This window comes from Rhipicephalus microplus, chromosome 4, assembly GCF_043290135.1.
Source record: "Rhipicephalus microplus isolate Deutch F79 chromosome 4, USDA_Rmic, whole genome shotgun sequence".
In the NCBI taxonomy this organism is placed as follows: Eukaryota; Metazoa; Arthropoda; class Arachnida; order Ixodida; family Ixodidae; genus Rhipicephalus; species Rhipicephalus microplus.
Window position 1 is genome coordinate 153549095 of NC_134703.1, and position 20387 is coordinate 153569481.

General features: G+C 44.0%; 1 protein-coding gene across 2 annotated transcripts in view; it reads right to left on the bottom strand.

Moving 5' to 3' along the window:
- Nucleotides 1–1185: 1185 nt before the first annotated feature.
- The window catches only part of LOC119172916 (protein sax-3-like), a 261096-nt gene continuing 241894 nt past the window's right edge, over nt 1186–20387 (bottom strand). The window contains exons 24-26 of one of the 2 annotated variants that reach the window (XM_075893778.1): nt 7024–7131; nt 4280–4478; nt 1186–1658 (exon numbers count right to left, since the gene is read on the bottom strand). In XM_075893778.1, coding sequence (XP_075749893.1) covers nt 4375–4478; nt 7024–7131 — 212 coding nt within the window. In that variant the 3' untranslated portion in view covers nt 1186–1658; nt 4280–4374. The remainder of the gene's footprint in view (nt 1659–4279; nt 4479–7023; nt 7132–20387) is intronic. The other variant, XM_075893779.1, reaches the window with a different exon arrangement.

The following is a 20387-nucleotide window of genomic DNA, read 5'->3' on the forward strand; positions in this document are numbered from 1 at the left end:
AAAGCAGCAACCAATTAAGCTTTGCAGATTAGCAATGGGATTGTCTTAAAAATATGAGCTTGACTTGTTATTAACAGATGGTAGTTGTCCTTGAAGTAGTGATGAAAACTGAATAATTAGGCCTTCACCACACAGATTTCTCACGAACACTGTTTGTATCTCAGTTAAACAGAAGGGGAGAATTTTCAGTCATACATTTTGCAACTACAGGACAATGCAGATATGACGCCAATCATAAAAATGCGCATCTCTGTGTTTGATAATCATCTCTGATCATGATGATCATGAAAATGATCATCTCTGTGTTTTTCTTGGCCTTTGAGGTATGCAAAAGTATCTTGGAAACAGGCACACTAGGCCAAATCAAGTAGTCTGGGCTTTGCACCACTTTCATCTGTGCTGTAGTTTAATGATAGAATACATAAATTTTTGTGAGTATTTTCTGATGGGCCTATTCATGTTTCACACACAAAGTGTTCAGTTGAGCTTACTGCATAAGGCACTTTAATTACTGACAGCTCTTGCTTTTCATCTCTCTCTGTCACTACAAATATTTTTGTGTTACGCATATTATTGCTGCATTTGACTTACATGTAGATGCTATCTTATGTGTCAGAAGACATACACACACACACACGTTTCAGTTTCATAGGTTAGGCAATAGTGACTTTTATTTCTGGTGACTGTTTTTTCACTTTGTACAAGCACATTTTTTTTCTGAAAGTACTATCATAATTCAAAAATTAAATATTCAACAATAAATTAAGAAGCTGTGCAGCACACTGTGCCTGCTTAAAAACATTCTGCTAATGCCTGTACACCAACCAACAACCACTGAGGGACTGGACAGAAACTGTGCTACACCCAAACAATGCCCTGGAGCACTGTTGCAACCATCAAAGAAAATGGCTTCGAGGTACAAAAGAAAAAAAGAGGCAGGCAGCAAATTGATGGCTCCGTAATCAACATGCAACTTCTCACCTTGTTCCTTGCATCCATGTTAATCCTGCCTGCCTTTTTTTCTATGGTGTACCTTCACGTCATGTTAAGCCTACTCACTCTAATTTACAACTCGCGAAGCATCACAAAAAAATTCACAGTTCAGTCCATTGATATGCTGGGATGTGGCAGCTGAGTTATGACCATGCCAGGCACTAACAATGTCTGCCATTATGCACAACAAAGTTTTAACACATTGCAAAAGCAGTTGTGCTTTCATTTGCACACACTCATTTACTCAGACACTCACACCTTTTTTACACACATTCTAGGCACACATGCTCTTGCACATCTCATGAACACTCACTGTACAGTGTCTTCTCTACTGGCACTCCCTAATAATTTCATAATTATTGCATCATGTCATCGTTCCTCGTTTGGCACACACATCGCTCCTCTTGCATACTTCAGTGGACTTGTCACACGAATTCTCGTAAATCTTCTTTCAGCAACAAAAGGAACTTGGTCAGAAAAATCACATGGAGATTGAAACGAGAGTTCTTTCACTCGGCTCCTTTGTCTTTGCATCCGTATATTGCAGGATCTCGCTCAGTGATTCTGATAGAATAGCAATCATTGAGCTCTCATCATATCATCAGAATACAGAGGCTTTGTTGAAAGTTGACACATGACTTGTTGACCAATGATTTCAATTTTCCCTAGAAAAATGAAAAAAAAAATGAAAAGAATTAGTCAATCATCTGTTAGCATGATCTGAATGACCAGTTTGCAAAAATGAATATTTTTCTGGCATCTACATTTTTCTATTGCACGGGAACAAGTCTCATGTCATTGGTCATAGACCCTGACGTAAGACTGAAATATGCCATAGTCAAGTCCTCCTTTTGTCAATACAGCATTCCACATCAATAATGCATTACTAATGATACACCAAGTATACTGCATAAGTAATAATGTGAAGTATATGTGACTCTCTCATGCAGCTAAACCACTTGGTTAGTTAGGACTGAAATTTCACACAGAGTACTAAGTTGTGGTGAATTAAGTTTAAATATCATGCTTTCCGTATGCCTTACTTGGCTGTTTTGTCTGCAATACAGTAGACTCTCTCGTGACAAAATATGTTAAACAGAACTGCTGCTTAATTGGAACAAGCTTACATCTGACAAGATCGGTTTTGGTCTTGCATACTGCACCCCTGGTCATTTTCCAGAAAATAGAACTCCTGTTAAAGAGAACATTTCTTTCCTAGTTCCTTCAAGTTCCGTTTAATGAGAGTCAGACTGTAAATCTATGTTGATGAGTGCCGCTCAAAAAATGTCAACTTCACTGCAGCATAATCGTGGTTCCTTTTGTCATTGCCTTGGTAGAAAGCTTCATCACCACAGTGACTTATTTATTTATTTCATTCTCACATACTGCAGCCCAATTCAAGCTATCGCAGGTGTGGATTTTCTCTACATCAGTACACCAACAGAAAGGCAATGCAATACAAGTGAAATGAAAAGAAAAACAGGAAAAGAAAAACAAACGAGCAAACAAGAATAAAGCTCTTAATCAACAAAGCACGAAGCAGTACGCTCATTCAAAAAATCTCTTAAAGGCAATATCCATTAGATTACCTAGGCAATGTATTCCATTCTTATATAGTGTGCGGAAAGAAGCTGAATTCAAATAGGTTAATATGCGGATGGAATGGTGTCAGGTAGAAATGACGGAGCTATTGCCACTTTTTCAGAGCCATAGAATCAGGATGAAAATGATGGCCACAACCTGGGAATTCCATAGGTGATCAGATTAAGCAAATATTTTAATTGTCTGAGCAGAAGTAGAGCAAACCAAATGAGTAAGAGAAACTGGAGATCTACACAATCCACTTGCATGAAGTCGTACATATTTGATGCTAATCCTCAGCACTGGCACTATGCTTAATTTTCATTACTACTAGTATTTATTAATGAACTGTTCAGTGCATGAGTTGCAAATTATGTACAAAAAAATAAGCCCTATTTTCTAGAAAGAAACTCATATACCGTCGTGCTTTCTTTTCTGCTGTCATTGTTTACTTATTCTCACTCCGCCCGTAATACTTCGTAGCGAGTGAACACTTACTGCTTTTTCCAAGTATTGATTATGTGCCTCTCTGAGTGTCAAGTCATTCCAGATGCAGAAGCCGTCTGCTCCACGCCATGCTATCTGTGTGAGTTGGCACTGTGCCAGCTATTCTAATGACATAATACACAGTGCCGATCACCTATTCTTGTCTAGATCATGGACCATTAGTTTTGACAGCTGTGCTACGAACTTCAAACGTCATGCCGTGCCAACTTTCATACAACGACCTTGTCTATCTTAAGAGTTGGGGCATCAACATTTGCATGTGCAATTCACAACTGCCCAGTTGACAAATAAAGCAAGCTCTTGTACACAGTTTCAGATTTACATGAAGAAAAAAAGAACCATTATGATTTCAATGTTTAATTATTACACTGAGTTTGTAGTAAATTCTACAAAACCCTTACCTTTACTATTTGAATGTTTTATTGAGACTTCGTTTCTGTGGCTATGCATGAACACGAACCCATGGAAGCGTCTCTAGTTGTAGCGATAGTTTCTGAGCCACAAGCTTTTAGTTCCAACTGGCAAAGAATTTTATGGACTTAATCTGGACTTTCAGAAGGAGCAGCCTCTGGTTCAGTATAAAAAATAACATTTTATGATCTAAAACTACCAAAAAGATCCCTAATGACGTAAAGTAGGATATTCAAAATTTAATGTAAAGGTATAATCCAGATCAAATCAATGAATAATCTTGGGTGAAAGGAAAATCTTGGGTTACATGCTTAAGACCAGCCCTCGCCTATGATGGCATGGGACTGAGTCATAGTGGCTGCTCACGCATGAGGATAACAGTAAAATACCTAATATAACACGGGCATCACAGTGCCTTTCACTCAGTTTATTAAGTGCCCTAATGAAAACAACTTCATTTCGCAGATTGCTATAGGTTAAACTGGCTCTAGTCAAAGTTTAAGGTAGTCTTAATGTGTTAAGATTGGTTCAATTCTCTTATGAAAGTTTTTAAAAAAAGAATGATCCAAATCTTTTGAATACCCTAAGCTTTGCTAGTGCCAGTTCAGTCTTGAGACTGTATTTAATAGTTTATGCTCTATGATCATTTGCCTCAGCGACTTACAAACTTTTTATGCATGCAGATGCGCATATGTTTTGTGAAGTCTGACCTGCCCAAAGATGAACAACCTCATGTACAGGGCTATTCTCGCACTATCAACATTATATGAACATTTGCTATGCTTACCTGATGTCTTGCCCAAGTCACTGCTGGCCTTTTCACCAAAAGAAAAGCCTACAGGCATTCTGTTTCGAGTGGCATGGTTGGGTAGTGACATCGTCTCAACTAACCACCTTCCAGCCTTGCTTCCTCAGTTGATTCGGAGATGCGACCATATCAGGAGGGTCGTCATATATTGGGAAGCTTTGCTGCTCGTACGAGATTCCTAAAACGAGTAGACACCTCATGCTTAGGACAGGCTGACTTATAATGTACCTTATCTGCAATCACATAATTCAACTACAACAAAGTACAGCAAAGTATCTTGCTGACATAGCCAAGAGAGTTCACAGCTTGATCTTGAAAGAGGCCATGAATGCAGTGGTAAGCATCAGTCAATGAAAACATGACAAAAGCATCAGCCATTATGCTGTCAACCCTTCTTCCTTTTGAGACAAAAAACAACATTCAGTACAACACGAACTTGGCACTGATTAATTAGAGAACCAGAAAAAACAAACACTTCATCTGAAGAAACAAAACATCCTACACATAAAATTTTTCTTACACATACAAGTGAATACACGGTAAAAGTGAAGGACAAAATGAGCATGTGCATCTGCTCTACTTACGAACTTGCATGTAATTATTTTCTAAAGTGACGCTTAGCTGCCTGGCAAACGGCCAGAAGAAAGCACTTTTGTGAGTTTCTGTAGATATGATACAACGCTGCTAACACTGTGACCATTTTCAGAGGAGACAGAGTGCTGTAACAGCTTTGAATGTAAGAGCTCGGAAGAAAAATGAGAGAAATGGCAAAGTGATGACGTATGACTTTACGGAAAATAAAGAAAGTAACTGTTTCAGTGTTGAAGAGCTGAGAAAATGTAACAAGCAGGAAGGTTTCGACGAGGCTTTACTGCATTATTTTTCTTCCATTTACATTTCAGGCACCTGCACTTGGACTGTCAGGCACATCATTTTTGCATTTGCTGATATTGGTTGTTCTGTGATCCGTATCACTAAAGCATCTGTCAGAGCTTTGAATGGTATGAATTATATGTATTAAAGTTTACTATTGTTGAGCTACTATGGAAACAGAGCAAACTTCTTGCATTCAAGACCTGAATATTCTCTTTCCTAATCTGTTTCCATACTACGTTGTCTTAATGGTATGTGTTTGAGCTACTACAAGCCCTCATTCATGCATTTGCTGATCTTTGGTTGTTCTGTGTGGCATGTTAGTACTGCAACTACTGTGTACCCCACGTGTACCCTCCAACCACTAAAACACCATAGTTTTTGATGCACTGAAGTGGTTGTAAAGAAATATAAAGTTGTCAAGTGTAAAGTTGTTGTTATATATAATTTACTGCAGATTTGGAAAAGTGAGGCATCATACCACTATTACAAAGTGGTGACTTTTTAACAGAAAAAAAACAAGCTAAATATTTTGTGTCAGTTCTGCTTTAAAGGGTCTCTAAACCGCCCAGATGTCGAAATTTAGTTGTGGTGTTACAGTTGTGCACGAGTCTGCAGTGAATGTGTCGCCGTGAGAATTCCTTGAAAAGTTACCCAGTTATATAGCAGAGTAGCAAGCATTTGATGATTCAAAAGATGCCCTTGTTTATTTTGCCCTATTCATTGTTCATCAGCTCGTCTCTCCTCGTCTTTCCTGTGCAAGAAGGATGAGCGCAGCCAGTGTGTGTAAGTGCAAGTGGACAAACAAGCACTTTAGTTGACGAGCAATCGACATGTTGACGACACAGTGAACATTGAGGGGATGAGAAATGTCGAAAGGCACAGAGAGAAGAAGGGATTGTTCTCTGGAATTCGCGGGGTGCCCGCCGCTCGTAGTGCTGCTGTGTTTGGCATTGTTGATCATGACGACTTTCTGAACTTGATGTGCACATTTATTTGAAAGGTTTTTACAAATTATCAAATGTGGATTAGAAGCCTTTCAACACACTAGCAGCAGAATTGCTGTTGTACAGTTGTGCATGGACTTTATAGTAAAATAACATTTGCGGCATCTTATATGATAAGTTTCTTTACTAATATCATGTTGCTTCTAGCATATTCAGTGATCTTTTTGTAAACATAAAAGAGTAAAGCAGCAACCCCCATTCTCCCCCTACCCTATAATGTCATTGTTAACTGTTTGGTTGTTGGTTGATGTATACAAAGTATCTTTTAAGTGAAGCACTAAATGAATTGCTATACTTATACATGAGGAAGTATGCATGAATTAATAGACATTGAGGTAAAAATTACGACCTGGTTGGAAACAGACTTGCAGTATACCATGGTACATTTTAATACATCAGGAATGTTCATGAACAGATCGCTTGCTTTCATATTTAATACAGTAACATGATAAAGCTCGTGACTCTCTGATTACACATGCATATCCTTGTCCATTACTTCAGTGTACCATAATAATATCTCAACTTTAACATATTATGCTCTTTAGTACTTCCTAATAAAGATTTTTTAATAGAAAGTATTTTGTCTTATTCACAAGCAATTCAGCCTTTCTTACCATTGCTGCTTTCCATAGACTAACTATTTTCACAGGGTTCTAGTTGTCACTCTCTTAATGTCTTTTGATAAGGCAGCCTTAAATTGATTCTGACGATGCGTTTCTGCACATTAACACAACACATTTTTTATCTATTGTATTACTTTTAGCAAATAACTGTGATACCAGCTACTGGCTGTGTGTCATATGTTTCTCACCGCTGTTGTCTTTCTGTTGTCTTTGTGCTTACCTTTATCGTTGATGTGATGATTTAGCGTTTTAATTCTGTGCCTTTGTGTGTTTTGGAGTTCATTGTTTTGCTGTTTGAGCAGCCATTCGGAAGTAGCATTCTGGTCACCTTGAAGAAAATAGGAGGCAATTGGCTTGTGCTTGTAGATGGTAAAGAAGTCCGTGCCACTGGTTTTAACATAACTAGGTTGCACGTCCGATTAGCAGTTTAAAAAGGCAATGAATCACCCTTACTTTTTTAGATTCCTTGAGATCATCTACAATAAGTGGGAGGTGTTATGATTGCTACATACCCCTTTCAAATCACTCTGTTTGAAAAGAGGACTTGGAATGGGAATAACTCTTCTTGTGAATTTCGTGTACTTTGCATATGTACACAATTTGGCTGGAATGTTCACAGCCTAATTCTCTGTCCATGCTACATGTTTTCTCATATACCCTCTGGGATGGTTTAGGGCTTCTTAAATCAGCAGTAGGGCCAAGCGGCACCCTTAGATAGGCCTTGGTTTAGCAGCCACACTGGTTTTGAGACATTGCCATTCTGTGGCCAAATTCAAAGCTGCCAATTTTCAGTAGGATTGAAATGCAGAAATAATTGTGCTATGTACATTTCGCACATACTAAAAAACATACCATGATTAAAATTAACTTGAAGCCCTCTAATAAGCCATCTCTTGTAGTACTTGTGTTGCTTCAGACCTCTGAGATGATTGAAGCATGAGGTAAGAAATAAACTAGCATAGACAAACCACGAAAGTATGCAATCAAAAGTTTATTTTTATTACTTTTGTAGTATAAGGTTGATGACTAGAATAGAAGAATGCTGGCCAGATTTTCTTTTTAGAATACTTCACACACAATTTGACCACCGAAGGTTTGGTACAGTTTTGCAATTTCATGCATTTCAGCGTACTTTTTCTTATTCATGCTTTTCTGTCATGTTACAAGTTTTCGAAACTTGCGAAGTTTAGAAACCACTGGCTAGCTTAAAGTATGATGTAATACACTTTCATTTATAAAAAAAATATATTGCCTCTAGATTTCCGACTTCAAGGTGGTGTCACCAGGTGCTTTCATTATTGCCTCATTTTCTTGCTTCTTTGAACCTTATTTCACAGTAACAGTATGAAAGGTATTTTTTCTAACCAAAGGCAGGTTTACAGTGTCCCAACAAGCTGGGAGCCATATTTTTCTGTGTCCAAAATATATATACTGGGTGTCCGAGGCCAAGTTGCCTTTTTGGCTTCTCCACTTTCTTATCATTTATATCATAAGTAAAATGCTATTAACACAGTACAATTAACCCAGACAACACAAACACAACCTCAGGACGTTCTCAGTATGCTTTCGTGAGGACAACATAACGCCCTCAGAATGTCCTCTTATGGTACTAGAATGGCACTAATCCCGTCCCTTTGTCTGTACACATAACAACCTCAGCACATCCTCAATACAACACTTCAGGACTTTTTCAGTATCTTTTCAGAACAACGATTGTGTGGCCGGTTCGGTACTGTGGGCAGTGATACTACTTAGGATTTACTTCTTTTCATGATATTTCCATACATCAAAAGAAAAACACCTGCGAGGTCTCGTGTATATATACTGTATTAATCAACAGACAGGTGACAAAACAAACAAAGCTTGTTGACTGAAATTTATTTAACAGTAATTAATCACAACTGACAGTTTTGTCAGGCATACGAGTACGCGTATTGTCTGAAAAAAGAAAAGCAGCATTAAGGCAGTCAACACAGGTCAATCAACTACGTTTGTAATCTTCCTCGAAAGTTTGACACAGTGTCTTCATCACCACGTGTATCGCACCCAATGCACTCACTAGTGTTAGAGGCTCCGCTCTGACAGCCTATCAGTACACTCGACACGGGCGTTGACTTGACTTGCCCGAGGTCAGGCCATGTGTCAGATGCAGAAGTAGATCCTTCCATGTTCGAACCATGCTGCTTCGAAGCACAATTGATATCTGGTGTTCCATAGATAGATAGATAATGTGGCCAAGTACACTTTTCAACAGGCGGACTCAATGAAGTGTCCCAGCCATATTGTAAAAAAAAGATAAGAAAAAAAACACGAAAGAAAACATGAGTTAAAAAAACACACACGTCAGAGTTCACAAGTCCCACACTTCCAGCGCCGTGTGTGTCCGCCGTGGGTGACCGTCTTGTGTTCCTCCACCACACTTCGAGGCGAGCTTTCGTGGTGCGCACACGTGTGGCACAGCGGTTTCCCTCCGCATCACGAAATCCGAGGGCTTGCAGCAGGGTGGTGCCCTCTATTGTAGGGGGAGTCAACTTCGAACATCGTAGGAGCAAGTGCTCGATAGTCTCCCGCTCGCCACCGCAGGACCTGCACACCGCCAGGCGCGTCTTGGGGGGCTTCGATAGTCGAGAGTGCGCAGCGCGCCCGTCCGAGCCTCGAAGAGGAGGGCACCACCACAGCTGTTGTCGTACAGCGCTGGCTCCGTCGCAATATCTCTCTTGCTTTCCCGGTAGATGTTGAGGGTAGTCTTAGGGAGCATGTCTGAATGCCACATTTCTCCCTCTGCCTCAAGAACACGGTCATGAATGCCCTTTGCAGTCTCTCGCTCAGGTCCCGTTTCGATATAGTCGAGGAGGCCGTATTTTCGCCTCAAGAACATTACTCTGGACCTCCATTGAGTGCGTATGCCCTTGATATAAATATATCGAAAGAGCCTGCGTGCCCACCTGTTGTCATTCATGGCCCGTAGCCGACATTCGAACGAGATTTTGCTACGGGCCTCTCGATCCTGAACGTGGACCATATGACATCCCCCTGGATAGCCTCCACGGCGACACGGCCATGGCATCCCAAGGCTATGCGGTCCACCACTCGTTGCGCACGTTCCAGCCAATGCCGTGTTGGGGCTGACAGACATATGGCCGAGTTAGCGTAGGTAAGTCCAGGTACATGTACGGCTTTCCACAGGTCGCGCCAGGTATCGGTTGCAGCCCCACAGGCATTGTCGACGCAGTATGCTGCTGGCTCGCTGTGCCACTTGTCTCAAGTGGGTTTCATGCTCTGCTATGAGCTTGTCTCAGGTGGACAGTAACACGCCTAGATAGCGGTATTCCTCCAGTCTTGGAAGCTCCTCGCCATTTGGTAGTACCAGAGCAGCCTCAGCACCATCACCAGAGAACTGGAGCACCGCCGACTTCTTCGGATTGAAGGCCAGGCCTAGGGTGTCCAGGTGGTTGGCTGATGTCTCGACCAGATGTTGCAGTTGTGCCGTATTTTGGGGCCAGCAGCACGAGGTCATCCGCGAAAACAAGGCCGGGGAGTGTCCAAGTCGTTGGGGTGCCGTCGTAGGACCCATTGAGCTTGAACCCCACACCTGAATCCAGGATGGCATGTTCCAGACCCGCTGTATATAACATATACAGCAATGGGGAAAGAAGTCAGCCTTGTTTCAGTCCCCGCTGTACTGTTACTGGGCACGTGCGGGTTCCACCAAAGGTGGTTACAACTGTGTTGCCAGGGTAGAGTCGGTGCAGTAGTTCAATCCACACAGGCGGCATATTGAGTTCTTCCATCCGAGAAAGAAGGTGCCCGTGTGGCACGCTATCGTATGCCTTGGCCACGTCTAGAAAGCAGGCGATTAGCCCGCGGGATTCCCTGCGTGCGATTTCGATGCTCTGTAGGAGCACAAAGAGATTGTCCTCTCCTCGCCGATTCCGACGGAAGCTATTTTGCAGCTCAGTAAGTGGTCCCTGCGTTTCCGCCCACCCACTCATCCATCTCTTGATGACCTGTGTGAAAAGTCTATACAGCACACTGGTGACGGTGAGTGGTCTATAATCGTGCAGTTGGTCACTGTTGTCTCCCCTCTTGGGCACCAGGCACACCTTGCTGCGGCGCCGGTCCTCTGGGATGGGGTCACCATTAATAATGCCGGTGAAGATGGACGCCAAGAGGCTGCTTCGAACCACACCTCGCCGCGGTCGGCTGGTGACAATGCATCCATGGTCAGTCTGAATGTTGTGCAGCCCAGTGCACCCATCAACACGGCAATTTACCAGGCGTCATCACCTACGACTCACACATATCTCACTTTTAGCCATGCACACAAACAACAAAGGCCACGAACTTCCACTAGTACACTCCACCTTCTTTGACAGCACAAAGGAAGGAAAAAGGTCCTTCCTCCGTGTTTGACAGGGCCGCCGCTGCCATTTTGACAGTCAGTTGGCTTGGAATGGCTTGACTACTTGACTATCTAAAACGTCGCCGCATAGTCAATGGTTGCCAGCTGCTAGTTCGTTATTACGCGCTACAGTGGCGTATAATCACTAATTTAAGGCGGTGACATTTGGGAACACACTGTTTCAAATTGACATTTCGCAATACTAGGTTCGATACCTAAGCCAATTATTTACGCGTGTCTCATTAGTCAAAACGCGTAATTTGAAAATTTTCTGCCAAAAAATAAACAAACGAGGCGAAAATATACAATAACTTTATGACTGTATGAAACGAACGTGTGAAGAAAGTTTTCACATATGAAATGCATCTATTTGGTGCGCAAAGGTCTTGAGGAATTATATCTAAGTGCTCAGTGCAGTGTTCTGTCATCCCCAAAAAGATCTTGACAGTACCTTTTCCAGACCAATTGTTGTCCTCAGAAAGCACTCGAAAAAACGTTTGAACCGGCGCTCGCGCGTTGCTTTTGTCCTCTCCAAAACGTCCTTAAAAGTACTTTTTCAGGATAAATTGTTGTCCCCAGAAAGCACACGAAAAGACGTTTCTGGGTCAAACCAGCTTGTGTCGTCTTCAGTAAGTACTAAGGTCAATGAGAACTGTGCGAGGACGATTGTACCATGTGAGGACGACCTCAGGACATCGAGTGTTGTCTGGGTAATGTAACTTCCTTGGTTTCATTATCCCTTGGTTTTTATTAAGGTTGTATAAAAAGGAAACTACATGAATACAAAGGAATACAAAGTATTTATCGCCATGTTCCTTTCCTCAGGTTTTGTTAACGTCCCGTTTTACTACATTCAGCACAGACCGTGCCTACGATGTTTGAGAAGCTTCAAGGCTGTAGTAGATCGTTTTGTTAAGATTACATCCACTTCGTGAACATTACAGATTATTCTGAAACCTACGTCGCCGCTAGCGATAACGTTAGAACATTTGATCCCAATGTTCATAGACTGTAGCGCCGCCCAGCAGAATACAGCAGCGTCCTCTCATGGATGATTAGAAGGCATACACTCCCAATGCTGCTTTTTTCAGTGGTGCTAGCCGCAGTGTTACCGCGTTAGCAATTAAGAAACGAACACAAACCACTTTGTATGTTTCGTGCATCAGTGAATATACTGGACCGTAGGTGACACGATACATCTTATTCGTTCTTGGAAGCGTGAAGTTTTCGTGAAAATACGTGGCAATCGCGCTTTCAATTATAGCCCACAGAGTACACATATCAGCTTCGCGAGATTTTTTGCAGCCACTTTTGATAGGTTAAATGTTATTGTCTGACCATTCAAGTTAAAACTTGAATGGTCAGACATTTGTTTGTGCTTTTGTAGTACATGATTCCCATAACATTCATTGTACGAGGAAAGTAGTGCAGGCTTGCGATTTGCGCTTCTAAACATTGCCCTACGCTGCGCTGCTTGTTTTTTTACGTTCGTTTATAGATGTGGCAGCACACTGCAAGCGATTCCTTTTTTGCCGAATATCGGAGCGAAATGATCTCTGCACTCTCAGATAAACGTGGTGAGTGACACCGTGTGGGTGTTGTGCGTGGTGAATGACGCATTGTTGGTGCCATCGAAGTCGTTTAGCGGAGAGAATTCCTTAGATTACTTTCAGCAGTGATGTTCAAAGAAACCGTCCAGACGTCGGGGATTTTTCACTGGATGTAGATGGTTGTCAACGCGCTGAGAGTGACAGCGACGATGTACAACCAGCTGCTAGCTCACGAGCAGAGAGTTGCACTTTACGTCCCGTGGTGCATTATTGTTTTTTAATGCTCGTAAGTCACTTTTATTGTATTTATTGTATAATATCCTTCAGCGAGCTCAAAATAAAAGCATACTTTTTCTAGTGCAAAGAATGTATCCCAATTACAGTGGATATTACAAAGCACTGCATGCCACCAACAAGCTCGAGCTTGACCAGCGAAGCGATATGGTCATAGAGCAACGAAATATACAGTTACGACTACAGTCCACACTAACTTCTGGACTTTACTGGTGGCGTCCGGACGACGTTGTGTTGCGACAAATTTTTGCAATTTTGACGTTGCGAGAAGCGCACACGTGTACTCATTTCGCTATCCTTGTCTCGATCACGCTGATGAAACCTGCAACATCTAAGTGCAAGGAATTGCGCGCTGTTAGAGTCTGATCAAGGTTGTGACACAAGCGCTACTTAATGGGAAGTTACATGCTTGTGTCCCATTGGAGAAGCAGCTACATGATGCTTACAGGGCAAGTAACAACGCTGTAATATGTTTGAAAACCATCGGTATGCGTTAAACATTTATTCCTGTGCAGTCTCGACAGCGCACTATTCGCAAGTGGCCTACTACTGCCGCAAATGCGCGAGACAGGCTCGGCACAAATAATCTCGGAGTGCCGTGCACTTCATACGTGAATTTTAGTTCGCGCAGTTTTCTGTAGGATGCACAGAAATATGCAAAGCATCGTTGATACACAGTCGATCAGCTGACACCACCACCCTTTCCACTGCGGCGAGAAATGATGTAGCGAACATTCAGCAGTTCCTATAGGTTGGGAAAGTACTTTGGTTCGGTATATATTGACTTGATGATCAAACGTTCATCCGCTGAAAGCGGCAACGGGTGGGAGTGTGTCCGTGCATCCTATTTTTTCTTATGCGAGTTCACAGGCTGATCATCCTTCCGCAGCCATCGGATGGATGGATGGATGTATGTGGCTGTACCCTTTAGATCGGGCGGCGGCTAACGCCACCTAGCCGTAATACTTAGTGAACTAACCACTAGATTTATCTTTTTTTCCTTTAAACAGTAAAGTTGATTGCTTGATTGATTTGTGGGGTTTAACGTCCCAAAACCACGCTATGATTATGAGAGACGCCGTAGTGGAGGGCTCCGGAAATTTCGACCACCTGGGGTTCTTTAACGTGCACCCAAATCTGAGCACACGGGCCTACAACATTTCCGCCTCCATCAGAAATGCAGCCGCCGCAGCCGGGATTCGATCCCGCGACTTGCGGGTCAGCAGCCGAGTACCTTAGCCACTAGACCACCGCGGCGGGGCTAAACAGTAAAGTTGGACGGGTACTTTGTAGTGAAGGGTTTAATTTTCACTCGTGCCTTGACTTTAGCCACCAATCAGATAACCTCCTTCTAGTTAAGTCTACCCGCCTAATGTCTATTTTGCCCTCCCTGTCCCTAAACTCCAGTGCTTTGAAAAACTCTGCACCATCACCCTGAACTATAGGGTGAAGCCCTTTACAGAACACTATCAAGTGTTCGGCAGTTTCTTCTTCCTCTCCACACTCACTGCATACTGTGTCTACCCCTTCGTATTCGGCCCGATATGTCTTGGTTCGCAATACTCCCGCCCTGGCCTCAAACAGTAGAGAACTACCCCGAGTATTATCATAGATCCTTTCTTTGGCAATTTCCTGCTTAAAAGTTCGATAGAACTCTAGTGCGGACTTCTTAATCACGCCAATTCTCCACATGTCAGTCTCCGTTTCCTTCACTTTCTTCTTAACCGATAGTTCTTTTTGGTTTAGCCACCTGCTGTTTTCTAAGTATTTACCAGTCAATTTCCTGGTTCGCTTCCTCCATTTTGTATCGACATTCTTCATGTACAAGTAGCTGAAAACCTTCCTAGCCCAACGCTCCTCCCCCATTTCTTTCAATCGCTTCTCAAATTTCATCTTGCTGCTAACTTCCCTGATGTCCATACCATATCACCTTGTACTTTCTGATTTGGTGTATTCCCGTGAGCTCCTAAAGCAAGCCTATCTATTCCACGTTGCTTAATTTCTAATATTGCTTGAACTTCTGATCTCATGCACAAGACCGCATTGCCGAACGTCAGCCCCCAGGAACCATGACCCCTTTCCATATTCCTCTCACAACATCATACCTATTGTAATTCCACAGTGCCCTATTTTTTATCACTGCTGCATTCCTGTTACCTTTAGTCGTCACGTATATTTCTTGTTCCTTTAGGTACTCTGTCCCATTGCTTATCCATACGCCCAGATATTTGTATTCATCTGTTATCTCTAGCGTGACTTCCTGTATTCTAAGCTCACTACCTTCATTATCATTAAAAATCACAACTGCTGATTTTTCCTTACTGAATCTAAAATCTAGCCAATCTCCCTCATTACCGCAGATGTCCATCAATCTCTGCAAATCTTCCTTGTTGTCGGCCATTAGCACTATATCATCTGCGTACATTAATGCTGGTTGTGCCTGATCAATAGGTTTTCCTTGTTTGACTAAAGAGAGGTTGAAGCCAAGTCCACTTCCCTCTAATTTGGCCTCTAATCCTTGTAGGTACATCATGAATAGCAAGGGTGACAGTGGACACCCCTGCATAAGTCCCCGTTTCACCTCTATGGGCTTGGATACCTGTCTTTCCCACCTTATAACTACCTTGTTACTTTTATAGATTTGCTTTAAAAGATTAGTGACTCCATCTTCCACACCCAGTGTGTCTAGTATTCCCCACAAGTCCTCTTGAACCACGCTATCATACGCTCCCTTGATATCCAAAAATGTTAGCCACAGGGGCCTGAGTTCCTTTTCTGCTATTTCGATGCACTGCGTCAGTGAGAACAGATTGTCTTCCAACCTCCTGTGTTTCCGAAACCCATTCTGCAGTTTCTCAGCACCCCCTCATCCTCTATTCATGCCTGCAGTCTTTCCTTTATAATCTGCATCGCCAGCCTGTAGACCACTGATGTCACTGTTATGGGACGGTAGTTGTTTGTCATCTTTGTCCCCCTTTCATTTATAAATCATGCACATCCTGCTAAGTTTCCATCCATCAGGGACTTCACCATAGATTATAGTTCTGCTCACTGCCTCTCTCAAAGTCTGTTTAGACCTCGGACCCAATGTCTTTATCAGCATAATTGGAATGCCATCTGGGCCTGTTGATGCACTACTTGGAACCCTCTTCTCAGCCCTTTCTCACTCTCGTTATGAAAATGGAGCCATTGTGCCACTTGATCTATCCCTGTCTATTGTGGTGCATAAGGCACTTCTTTGTTGAAAATTTTCTGTCACCCTTGTTCTTATATATTCAATAGCTTCGTCCCCTTATAGCCTAGCACCTTGAGCTGTAGTTATAAACCTCTGCTCTAGATTTGTTTCATTTCTTAGGGAGTTTAGATGGTTCCAAAAATATCGCAGCTGCCTTTCTGTCCTTTTTATGTACTTCTGCCAGCCACTGAGCACCCTTTTTTCTAATCTTTTCATTGATCAGGAGGGATGCTTCCCTTCTGGAGCTTAGAAAGATTTCCCATTTTCTTTCAACATCATCTGTCGGTTCACCCCGTTGCTCAGCATGTCTGTGTTCCCTAGAGGCTTCCTGACGTTTTGCTATGGCTCTCTTAACTTCCTCATCCCACCAACTCTTGGGCTTGTGTCCTCTTTTCTGGGGTGACTTGTCACGTGCCTTAGCAAGCTCTAGCCCAAACAGTCTAATTAGATTTGTGTATGTCCACACATTTTTTTTATCCTCAGTGATTACTTTCTCAATTTGTTTAGTAGCAATTTCTAGTTGCCTTTCTGAATGAAAATCTTCCTGTAGTTGCTCATCTTGTCTCCTTCCCACTTTCGCTACTCTTCCAAAACTTAGCTTGATACGTTTGTGATCACTACCCAGACTTCTGGAGCCACCTTCATCTATGTGCATTCCCCTGAGCTTAACATACATCCTATGTAACATCAGTGCGTAATCTATCGTTGACTGCAGCCTTCCTACCTCCCATGTTATTTGCCCTTCACACTTCTCGGTACTGTTGCAAATGATCAAATCATGCCCTTCACACAAATCCATGATCATTTTGCCTGTTGAGTCAGTATACCCATCTATATCTTCTATGTGTGCATTCATATCTCCTAGTATAATTATCTCGCACTCTCCTCCTAACTCCCGAATGTCATTTGATATACACTCTACAATTGCCTGGTTTTCCTCTCTGTCCTTTGCTCCCATCCACAAATACACGAAACCAAGGAGTGTCATTTGCCCTGCCACTTTCCCTTTTAGCCATAAATGTTCCTGCATCTTGGATTGCACGGCACGCCACCTATAGGCCGTGGGCATTGCGAACAAATGCCAACATGGTTCGCTGTTTGTCAGTTGATTGACGGATGACGCTTTGTTCACCGCTATCAGTGCAAGACTGCTACTTTAATCCGAATTTCCCTTTACTAGACACAGGTTCGCCGGAATAAACAGTTTATTATCCGACCTGCAGTCTGCTCCCTTCGTCCACGGCACGACCCCGCGACATCTGGTGGAGGTGCTGCTCCTTCCATGTACTGGATGCCCCCGTCAAGTCGTGAAACCAGCGACAGCCGTGAAGACATCAAGGACAACCCCGAGCAGCGAACAAGCTGCAGGCAACAAGGTCTACCGCCAGAGTTCGGGCCTCTACAGTAGAAGACCCGACAGACCAAGACACTGACCACGGCCGCAGCAACGATGACAGACTCTGTGTCATCTGCACCGATCCTGCTCCGACAACCCAAGGAGCTAGCCGCCGACCTTCCATGGTTCGGCCCTTGAAGACCCGGAAAGTTGGCTGGAGGCATACGACCGATCAGCCATTTTCAGTGTCTGGACCAGCTTTGTCATGCATACTTTGCCTTACAAGATGCCGCTCATACATGGTTATAGAACCAGAAGTGAACCCTGACAACATGGGACATATTCTGCACAAAGTTCCTCGCTACATTCACGAGCGTCATACGCAAGGAGAGAGAAAAAGCGCTGCTCGAAACCCATTCACAGCTTCCAAACGAAAACCTGACGCTCTTCGCGGAGGAGATGACCCAACTGTTCCGGCACGCTGACTCTGATATGCCTGAAGACAAAAAAGTTCACTACCTCATGCGAGGAGTAAAGCAGGAGGTGTTCGCGGGTCTGATGCGAAACCCACCATGCACTGTCGAGGTGTTCATCTTCGAAGCGGCAACGATTGAAAGGATGCTGGAGATGTGCACCCGACAACTCAATCGCAGCTCTGCGCCAGAGTAAGCAGAAACGCAAGCACTCTAGCTGTTCCAACGACCTGCGCGAGACTATCTGAGCGATCATTCAGGAGGAGCTGTGCAAGCTCAGCAGAGCCTCAAGTGGACTCAATCGCCGACATTATCCGCGAAAAAGTTCGGCAATCACTTGGAGTTTCCCAAGCATCGCAGCCTCAGCCGTCAGCGATGAGCTATGCTGCTGCAGCCCGCCATCACGCCCCTCCTCCGTGCCCACGCCAATCGACGCCGCCCCGTCACACTTCCATCGCCAGACGCCACCACCACTACTGACGTCCTACCGTTCGCCAGCGGGCCAGCGCAGCACGCCGAGGAAAGCTGACATTTGACGTGCGCCTGACAACTGCCCGCTCTGCTACCACTGCGGCGAGGCTGGGCACACCTACCACCGTTGCCAGTATCGACATATGCATGGGTCTACGGGGCTTCGACATTAACGCGCCATGTCCACAAAGGGGTGAACGACCGTATGACATCGCCGAGTACCTCGCGGGAGCGCAGTCGACACCCCGACGACCCTATCATTCGCCGTCACCAGGCTACCACGCCTCAACGCACCGCTGGCAGTACACCAGCCCTGTTCGGGGCCAATCTCCGAGCCCTTACTCGGAAAACTAACGACAGCAACCGACGGAGGTGCGGTTGTTGTACAACGAACTATCAAAGATCCTCCGCCGCCGACGCCACGAAATCGAAAGCACCCGCCGCAAGACGAAAAGGGTCTTGACATCGAATCTTCGCAGCCTGAAGACGTCACGACACAGCGTGGTAGCAGTGGAACAAATAGAGGTAGCCGTGATCCGACGCTATGGCCCAACCGCAACACATGACGAGGAGCCAGCGACCTCGACCTAATATTTGACGGCCACCTCATCACTGCTCTCGTCGATACTGGAGCTGACTATTCCGTCATCAGTGGGTCTTTAGCGATGAAAAAAGTGAAGACTGCTTGGCGAGGCCCTGAAATCCGGACTGCTGGAGGCCACTTAATAACGTCGACTGGAGTATGCACAGCTAGAGTCACCATCAATAACCAGACTTGTCCTGCGAGCTTTGTAATCTTACAAAATTGCTCCAGGGATGTCATACTTGAAATAGACTTTCTAAGTACACGTCGCTGTCATTTACCTGAGATCCGAATGAATCACACTAATTTCGGCAAACACGCTGCCGACCACTACAACGCCAAGGAATAAAGCATTTAATGTGCTAGAAAAACAGGTCACCGTGCCGCCTTTCTCCAGCGTCGTCAATTCTGTTGGCACCGAAAAAGCCGAAAACCTTGAAGGCATCATCAAGGGCGATCAACACCTTCTCCTAAACCATCACATTTGCGTTGCAAGAGGCATAGCTGAGCTGCATGACGGCAGCTGGCGCTGACAAACTTCAGTCACAAATACAGGCACATAAACCATGGTACGACGGTCGCCTACATAGATGAATTCGTGCAAGCCAGCAATTCATTCTACCTCTTCGATGCTGCCGATGCTGCTTCGACGAACCGAGGTCTCGAACCAGATTTCGATGTCAACCCGAGCCTTTCGGGGTGCAAGCAAGACCAGCTCAAGTCCCTGCTCTTGCAATTCAAGAACTTCTTCTCTTCATCATCGTGAATTCGACAAACTCTAGTCACGAAATATCGCATCATAACAGAAGAAAGTGCCCGACCAGTTCGACAAAGCCCGTACCGAGTCTTGATGTGCGAACGCTACGCCGTGAAGAAACAAGTCGACGAAATGCTACGCGACGCCATCATTCAGTCATGCAAGAGCCCGTGGGCGTCCCCCATGGTATTAGTGGAGAAGAAGGATAGGACCCTACGTTTTTGGGTCAACTACTGCCGCCTGAACAAAATCACAAAAAAGGATGTGTACCCTTTTCCACGTATAGACGACGCCTTGGACCGACTCCACAATGTGAAGTACTTTTCCTCGATGGACCTCAAAATTGGCTATTGGCAAATTGAGGTTGACGAGGGGGCTCGAGAGAAGATGGCCCTAGTCACACCAGACAGCCTCTTCATGCCATTTGGTCCTTGCTTGGCACTTGCGACATTCCAGCGCGATATGAACACCGCTCTGTCTGGA